Source organism: Cryptomeria japonica, chromosome 2 (genome assembly GCF_030272615.1).
Source record: "Cryptomeria japonica chromosome 2, Sugi_1.0, whole genome shotgun sequence".
In the NCBI taxonomy this organism is placed as follows: Eukaryota; Viridiplantae; Streptophyta; class Pinopsida; order Cupressales; family Cupressaceae; genus Cryptomeria; species Cryptomeria japonica.
In genome coordinates, this window is record NC_081406.1 from 225,251,775 (window position 1) to 225,261,263 (window position 9,489).

Below are 9,489 nucleotides of genomic sequence, written 5' to 3' on the forward strand. Positions count from 1 at the left end.
AATATGATGATGGTGCAAATACATTTGTGCTTTTCAAGTCAAAGAGACTTATTCTATGGTCACTAGAGTCATTTCTAGGTCCAAATTTTTGGAATGGTGAAATTGGTAGACATGTTGCTCTTAGAAACTAGTGCTAGAGCATCTTGATTTGAATCCAAGTGGTGTCCTTGTGTTTATAAGATATTAGGAATTTAATCCCTTCCATATATATATATATATATATATTACTTATATAGTAAATTGTTGTCGATGCTTCACCCTTATGAGTATCACCTAAATGCATTGAGTACTAAGTGAACCATTCATTATCATGAGATATGAGTTCGTGTGTGGTACTACTCATGAAATATGTGTCAATTTGTTTGACTTAAAAAAAAATGCAATTGAACCTTGATAGCAAAAGCATAGATTGACTTCTCTACTCACTCTAACTCATTAGTTATTTTCAATATATAAATGTAGATCTAAGTCTAGACCAACAAAGTGTGCCCTTGAGTTAGTACATTTACAAAATTTATTAGATAATTAGGTAATACTCAATGCATCATGGCATGCATACCTCTTACTCTCCCACCTTTTCAATTGTTCTTCTAACAAGACTAAAGACATTGTCACTTTAACTCATCATTTTATCATTCTTGGAGCTATTGATGGTGGTCCTCCCCTTTGCCGATTAGCCAAAACATGGATTGGTCTCCTTCCCCTATTTTGATGTGATAAGATTCTATCTTGAAGGTAGGTCAAAATAATTTAATTGAATTTATGTATATTTTATCTCAATGCTTGAATGTTTAAATTGATGATAGTCAAGATGTTCAAGTTCTTGCTACTCAATTGTGAAAGAAAAAAGAAAATGCTCACTAGATGAAACTAATTAATGATGGTAATAACCCAACTCTTCCCTCTTGCACTACATTAAGACAATTATTCAAACTCACAAATTCAATAAACTAAAATATACCAAAACTTAAAAATATATATTATTATAATATTGTGATCAGATTTTTTTGATAATATTATTTTTCTCAATTATTTTCTTTAAAAAAATTATATACACTTGTACATATTTTAAAACTTAAAAAAAAGAAAAAAGAAAAATAATAGTATCAATATGTAACAATGGCCGAAGAAGAAACGAGAGCCCGAAGGCGACGTTCCAATAATTCAAAGTTGTCCTCTCGCTTGATCAAACTCAGCCGAACATAACGTCTATCCGCTTCAAATGCCTTGCCATTCCGTGCTATGATACCTCCTTTCTCAAACACCCCTGCACACTCCCTCTCCTCCTCCCTCTCGCATTTCACCCACGCGTATGCTGAAAATCATTTACAATATCATTTAGTTGTTTCAAAATTCGATTATATAATTTTTTTAACGTCAACATTTCAAATTACACTCTATGATTTTCTGTCATGTTAAAAAAATATAATAATATATAAAATAATATGTAAAATTGTAAGTTGAAATCTGATACTTCTAACATTAACCATCTACAATTTCTTATCATCTGAACTCTGCGATCACTTTTCCATATTAAATTAAGAAAAATATAATGCAGCTTTCTACTTACCCGGTGAGGGTCCCGTAACTCTTCTGAAAAATGTGCAGTTACCGGGCTCCAAACTCTGAAGAGAGAAACGATCAGAGCCACTGAAAATCCTTTCAACTCGCTGCCAGCGGCTTCTCATTACCCTGTAAGCATAGTGAAAAAGCAAATGCTTCTCATTTGTCTGGCCGTCTTCTAATCTTTTGGGCTGTCTCTGTCTGTAACCATTTATAATTGCTTTTAATAATCTGGTTGCTCGTAGCTGCGTATCGTGCGATACACCGAAAGTATTGACTCGAACGTACATGTACATCCTCTTATATACATCGTAATCTTTAACAATTGCCCACCTTCAAAACCTCTGAAAATTTCAGAACTGTTTGATTTCTCAAAAGAAACAACACTCTTTAGGGAAAGAAACCAACTTCAAAAAGTTTTGTTATGGCAGATGAACTGTACTACATAAATTCCCTAATGTGAAGTGAAAGAATGAATAGTGTTTCTACCCGAGCCTGGAGCCTGCGTGTCCAGTGAGCTTGGAGAGGGTAAAAAGCATGACATCCTCATCGGCCGGGCGGGGGATTCCAGTGTAATGAGGCCAGTAATAGGCGTGATCATAAACAGCCCTCACGTTGTTACCTGTTAGGACGCTCTCATCTAAAATACCTTTGGGATTGTTTGGAGAAGTTACAAATTCAATGAACGTAGAGGAATTTAAAGACTCTGTTTGTTTTATCCAAGCCCTCGCGTCTCCCTTCCACACAGACTCCACCGAGTCGAACATTTCGATCTGGTCTCGAAATGCCTGCAAAACAGAGTGGAGTATAACTAGTACATGATTTTATATAAAAAGTGGTAAAATTTTCAGTTGTAGTTTGAACCTGGAACCTCTTATTCTCAACAAACACAATTAAATATTGATCCAAACCCTAAATCCTCTGAGCATTGAGCGATTCAATTAAACAGTTCATCAAGCGGGAGAAATGGAATTACCCCATAATATGGAGAAGCCGAAACCACTTGTGAGGAATTTGGAGCATGGAACGGGGAAAGGCTGTAAACTGCAGCATTGATGAGCTGGAGAGAACCTGTTCCCAGCACAATATATCTGCCTTGTGTCACCGCGTTTCCCACCAGCTCGTGAATGGCACGAATCTGTTTCTCTAACTCGGGGGAGATGAGAGAAATTTCTAAACCATCTTTTACATCATAGCTCATTCGATACCAGGCCGGTACTACAGTTGCTGCTGCTTCCGCATTTGCAATCCAAAAGGGCTCTAAGAAAATGGGATCTCCTCTGTCATGCAAACATTAGATATGAAAAATTATTAGGAAAGGATAGGCGTTCAACAAGGGAGAAATATTTAAGAAAAGGAGCCTCAAGGGCATGAAGATTTGAGTAGATTGTTGAATTTAAGTATTAAACAAGTGATCAATTTCATTAAAGATGTTAAAAAAGATTATTATGGCATCTTACGATGAGCACCTGTTTCTAAAATATCATGAACCGAGCAGGCAGCTTCTAAAACATCACCATATGAGCTTAAATGGCCATAAACAGAGCAGGGTGAGCTTAAATGGCCATAAACAGAGCAGGCAGCTTGTAAAAATATCTCCATGGTCTTTTATTCTCATGAAGTTGTGTAATTGTTTCATCGTAACTTTTATTGTTAGGTTGTTCTACTATTGAGCTAATGGTTTTTTTGAAGGCCAGTCCATCTTTGATTTAGATGCGATTCATTTTCCAACACTTCTTTGAGCTACATTACAGAGGGTCAAAATCCATGTTACTATTGACCTGAACTTTGATACCATGTTAAGCTTTTTATAGACCAGTTAGGAGATAAACATAGCACCTCCCATATGCTACTGAGGTGCTCTACCACTGTGTTACTGACCCTCTTAATGACTGTTAATCTTTATGACTCATTTTTCAACACATTTAAAAAAAACTTCTCATACTTTGGATAAGAAGTTTCTTTCCATGTTCTTAAAGGTTTTTTTTTTTTTTTTAAAAAAATGTGAAATTTCTTTTAGCTACCCATATTTCTATTTGATAAAGGGTAGATTTCAAAAGTAACATTTCATATATATAGGTTATTTTTACCCACGACACTACCTGACTCTTCCTCTTTTGAGCCTCGGTAAGCCAGTTCGGTTCCTTCTTTTTCTTTTGTGCAGGGCGAACCCAGGGGTTTTACAACAGCTGGGCGAATGCTAAATTGCAAATATATTTTATTGAATACTCCATGTTTATGTGGATTCCTTAGTTCTACTTCTAATTAAGAACATTTAACTTGAGGGAAAGAAATTTCTACAATTTTTTTTCTGAAATTTCGAGTCACAGAAAAGCAAAGCAGAGCACATAATCATTATACTGGCAACTAATCAAAATTATTTCAAACTATAGATTTTATTATTGAAGCCATCCAATTTTCCCCTAGTTTGATTTACTTTATAATTTGAAAAGGATTTATCAGAAAGGTCATCTTCAGAGTAAGTTTTTTCACGTTTTAATAGGAAAAGGCTCGGCGCGTTCAAACTAGAATGAAATTTTATGGAAGGAATTCTATCTGTATCTGCACCTGGTACCTAGTTCCAACAAACTAATAGAGAAAATGTTTTATAGTTAATTACGCAGATATTTTCTTTTGTAGTTTCTTTAACAAGAGCTTTGATTTGCAGTGCCGAGTTCAGTACTTCTGATCAAGAATATTGGACATATTACATAGTTTTGCATTGTGGTAATCAAGGCTTTATACTTCCCTGATGGATCTTGCAGAGATATTTTATTTAATTTAATTTTTTACTTATGTATTTTTTAGCCTGACGAATAGGGGTTTGGCGACCTGGCACCTACTGGGAGGTGTTGATAAGCAGGGCAATGCCCTGTAACCTCCAGGCTCAAAAAATTTGAGTCAAGATTCAAAGCCGTGGTACACTAGAGAAAAGCGTCCGATTGTTCTACTTTAACCTAGGGACTGATAGATTTTGCAAACGTAAAAAGAAATTCACTCGAAAACAACATCAATGATCTTCAATCTATACTAAAGGCTTTAATCTGTAAACTATCTACGAATGATCCTTATGATAGTCAGAGAAAGGGTAGATGGAACCTCCAAAAAAACAAATAGACAGTAGAAATGATGGATTTAAAGACTTACTCGTTGGCGTTTGCAAGACAATCTGGAAGGAATTGGGAACAGTCGAGTCCAGTGTAGCAGGCATTACATTCGCAAGCAAGCGATCCGTTATCATCTGTTATAAAGGTATCGACAAATACGTAACCATGGCCAGAGCACTGATACTGTAATGATACTGCTTCTGCTTCCTCTGCGGCTTTTCTGGTCCACCCCATGCCCTTCCAATTATCATCGCTCAACAATTGCCCATGTTTTGGTGGACGAAGAAGCAATAATCCGTTAAGCACGAGGGAAAACACCAGCAACGCGCTGGTGAGTGAGAATTTTTGGGAAAAAATAGCAGGGTGTGAGCGAGGCACCATTTTGCCTCAATTTCTTGACCAGGAATGAGAGTGTTGAGCTTCAGAAAAGGTTATCCATCGTCCCCAATTATGTCATGGAATATCCATCTATCAAATTAAATGAACAAAATTTACACAGCTCATCATAAAGTTTCTGGGTTTTTGATTGTATGATCAATTTTTCCACCAACATTTCAGATTATGGTCCATGATCCATGAATAAGCTTGAAAAGAGAAAAGATTACCATTATCCTCAATTATGTCATTGAATATGGATCTATCTTCTGTTTGTTTAACCAAAGCTGAAACAGTTATATAAGCGATTACGTAATATTCCTTTTTACGACACCGACGCCACGAATTTCAATTCTAATATGGTATTCAATGATTTTAAAAGAATTTATTACACCTAAATAATTGAGGTTTGGTTTTGAGCCGAACACCAAATATTCGCAATTTCTATGGGACAAAAAAGTGTGTTTTTGCTGCCCCCACCTCCTTTTCGGTGTGAGATGTATGGCTTGATATTGGTAGGGGAATATTCCGGCTATTGGAGCTTAGAAGCTAGAGGATGAAATCAATAATGAGGCGAAGGTCAAAGCAATATTGCTCGCTGTAAATTTAGCGAGTAAATTCTCTATTTCTAAAATGCATTTAGAAAGGGATACAATAGTGCAATTATAAATGATGAGTTTCATATATAAAAAATCAATAAAGATATTAAATTATCTAAATTAAATCAATTTAGTGATTTCAAAATCACCCACACATATAGGAGCCGCAATGTGGTGGCTAGTTTATAGTCAAAGTGGGGTTTCAACATTTAATTCAAATCAAAAGGATGAAATAATGAAGGACTTACAAGAAATTTGCATTAATGACAATTTGGTATGAACTGCAATAGATGAGTAATTTCGCTTGAGTGAAGGAATATAAAATGTGCGACATGACTTCATTAATGGTTAGTGGTGCTGGCTTCTTTTTATCTTGCTTCCTATGTAAATTTTGCAGAGTTCTAAAAACTGGTGTGCTTCCATGGAGGTGAATTTTAGCTTGAGGATGAAAAAGAGGCAGATTTCTTTGATGAGGAATATAACAAATGACAAGCTATAAAATGTGTTTACTATTGACAATCCAATTTTTTCTCAAATGATTAAAATGATGATAGGGGAGGATTTTATGGGTTCAGAGTACAAATATAGATTTTGCTTCCATGGTATTGGTTTGGTGTTTAGAGTTGGGGAGCAAGGATGATGCTCATTGGCTTATGAATGCATGTGTGAGAGAAAAATAGTGCTTTGGGTTGGAGGCTTTTATTGCAATTGCACATCTTGGTAAGGGTTTCAAAGCTAAAGGAGGTGACTAGTTTCATGTGGTTAAATTAACTCTGCCAATGCAACTGTTTATCCTATGGAGCGCAACAAAAGACAAAGAGAGCAAGCAAGCTCAAGTCCTAGTGAGATGATGTCATCTAAAAGAGTATTTGCAGGAGAGTGAGAAGTAGTATTGACTAAAAATGAGACCTACATAGGAGAGGAGCTCAAAGCAATGGAATTTACCAAAGAAGACTATTGGTAGGGGCAGTAAAGGCGCAAAGATATGTTTTTTGTTTAAAATATTGATGATTTTGGGTTGGCCAACTTAGCGTTTTAAACTATATAATTTGGTATCTAGAGGGTGACATGCCTCTTTCAAAAACTGTGGTTTTTTTTACTCATGCATATATTTGGAGGTCTGGTCTGGGACATTTTCAATTGCTAGTGATGGAGATTTTGTTGTAAAATAGGGTATATATGGGGACTATAGATAATCATACTCAAATCAGTCATTAGAGGCTACATATTTGATTTTATATTATATTTCAAAAATCAATTTAAAAATATTATTTACTAATTAAAAAAGAAACTATGAAATTAATTGAACTAAATAAAATTGTCTACATATATAATATTTTCAGTTTGAGTCTAGTAAATTTTGTGAAGTATTGAGACTAAACATAAGTTTATCTCCGTATGATAGAAAGGTTAAATGAGATTACTTCAAATACAACATCATTTCAACTTTCTTCATGGAAAAGTGAATTGTATATAATAATCATAGCTATATGAAAATTTTGCACGTAGACAAACATTGATCGATATATTTAATTCAATTCTCTCCAAAGGTAAAAATAGAGAAGAATCAAGATATGAATGCCTACATTAACATGGAATGAGTTGACATTTAATATTGTTGCTTTCCAAGTATATTCATAGAAATTATCATAAACACTTTACCACATTTTTAACTATAATTTTTAAAATTGAACCATATCTTGTATTATTGAAATTGCAACATATTTGTTGATTCTTTTGACATCAGTAAATGACTTAATTTGCATGACTAAAAGCATAAAACTGTCACGAATCGTATTTTTAATAATGTGCATTTTAAAGATTTAATGTGATTTTTATGTATGCATTGAAATTAAAATAGATTTGATCATTCATAATCCAGTTGTGAGAAAATATTGTATGCATTTTATTCTTGCAATTGATATGAAATTCGACATTTAATATTCTTTAATTTGGGTTTGTCAATACTGATAAACTATCGAGTGCAAGTGATGCAAGATCAGGTGAATGAGGTCGAAGGCGAGAACACGAATAAGGTAGAGTTGTTTTTAACTAAATGACTTCGATGGAAAAGGGAATCTCACACACCACATTAGAGAAAATATGCATATATGTTTATGTCTGCATTTATGAGTGAAATATTCTGTTAATTTGTCTATATAGGATGAAAAATTGATTAATGATTTGAAGTATATAGTTCATGTTAATTTATTTGAATATTTGAATATGATTAATTAGTAGTTGAATAAATTGAATTCTATGACCTGGTATATAAAATGATTAGTCATTGTTATATAGATGGTAGACAACTTGAATTTATCAATTACACATATACATATATATATTTAGGTGAAATTGTAAATTTAATCAATACAAAAATTGTCATATGCTATAAAAACGATTATTCCTAAAACATATTTATAAATATTAGCATGTATTAAATTATGAATATATATTATAAATTTTAAATGTCTAAAGTTTAATATTTACATAAAGTCGCATGTAAAATTATAACTTAACAAAAGGTGGCGGATAGTTTTAATTTGAAAAGTGACTATGTCACATGACCAAAGGAAGACTGATTAGACTCTAGTTGACAAATACATATCAACTAACTTGGAGTTAAAAACAACGACTACTATGAGTTGATTAACATGGCATAAAACAAATAGATTAGTTAACACGTAGAAGATAGAGGTTTTAATGCAGAAATTGGAGGATTTTAACGTGGAGTTGATGGCATGCAAACGTTTGAACTTAACAGAGACTTTAGATAGCATTAGTAATGCAAAGACCAGCGATTGAATACCGAACTCAAAGGTTTAGCGTGGAAGACATGGTATACATGGCATAAACTAAGCATAGTTAGCCTCAACGCGTATGCTAAGGCGTAGACCTGGCAGATATAGCAAGGAAACTGCTAACTACAAACACATAAGTGTTTATTACACTTTACCAACGTCTCCATTTGTAACGATAAGCTGCTACAATCACGATAAGGGAGAGTAGAAGCCGTAGATAACATAGGAATGGAATTATGTAGTGGAGATCACGTGGAGATAGACCTCTATCGTGGTAAACAACTACAGTAAAAGAATGATTTATAACTGCAGTGAACATAAGATAACATATACGTAAGTGCCTTGCCATATTAAATGTGCAGATAAGTTCCCTATCTCACGGTGGTAGTAGAGAGACCTGTCAACCGTAGAAGCCAGTTGATTGCTAAATATGCAACAAAGAATGCCATATCTTTTAGACGTGGAAGACTAAGGAGAGTTAACAGTAATAGAATCCTAAACAATTGCAATCACCGAGCCCTTGAATAGGGAGAAATCGTAGGGAAAAAATGGATAAATAGAGGTGGGAGGTAGGAAGGAAATTTATTCATTCATTTTCACAAGCAGAGAAGGACGATAAACTCTCGAAGGGAAGAATAGAATAGAAGAGAGGAGAAGATACTTTGATAATATCAAAGAGAGAGATAGAGATAGATTTGATATAGAGATAGGAATAGTTTGGAGGGAGACTTGCGAACAAGGCGTGGAATTATTTGACGAAAGAGCGTCAAGGTCGTACAAACCGGACCAAGCTTACAAAAGGTCGGAATTGTTTTTATTTTAGTTATTATTTGGAATAAGGAAGTATGAATTTAGAAGCTTAGGTATAGAGTACGATTATTATTTATGATTTTGCATATGTCGTTGTTTATTGGAAAAGCATTATAAATCGTTAAAATAGAAATAATAGAGAAATAGATGTTAGTTTATATTTCCATTTAAGAACGTGTTTGCATATCCTTTTGTATATATATGAAAAAAAAATTCATGCATGTATAACACCTT

General features: G+C 34.1%; 1 protein-coding gene across 1 annotated transcript; it reads right to left on the minus strand.

Moving 5' to 3' along the window:
- Positions 1 to 958: 958 nt before the first annotated feature.
- Positions 959 to 5,362, minus strand: LOC131048691 (tryptophan aminotransferase-related protein 3). The gene is made up of 5 exons (XM_057982751.2): positions 4,711 to 5,362; positions 2,540 to 2,843; positions 2,053 to 2,351; positions 1,571 to 1,896; positions 959 to 1,315 (listed from the first exon to the last, which is right to left on the minus strand). The coding sequence occupies exons 1-5, from the start codon at positions 5,049 to 5,051 to the stop codon at positions 1,107 to 1,109; spliced, it is 1,479 nt and encodes a 492-aa protein (XP_057838734.2). The 5' UTR covers positions 5,052 to 5,362; the 3' UTR covers positions 959 to 1,106.
- Between the last annotated feature and the right edge of the window lie 4,127 nt (positions 5,363 to 9,489).

Coding starts and splice junctions, on each gene's coding strand:
- LOC131048691 (XM_057982751.2), bottom strand. CDS start 5,051: ATGGTGCCTCGCTCACACCCTGCTATTTTTTCCCAAAAATTCTCACTC. Junction 1,897..2,052: donor CACGCAGGCTCCAGGCTCGG/GTAGAAACACTA, acceptor GAGGTTTTGAAG/GTGGGCAATTGTTAAAGATT. Junction 1,316..1,570: donor AGTTACGGGACCCTCACCGG/GTAAGTAGAAAG, acceptor AATGATTTTCAG/CATACGCGTGGGTGAAATGC.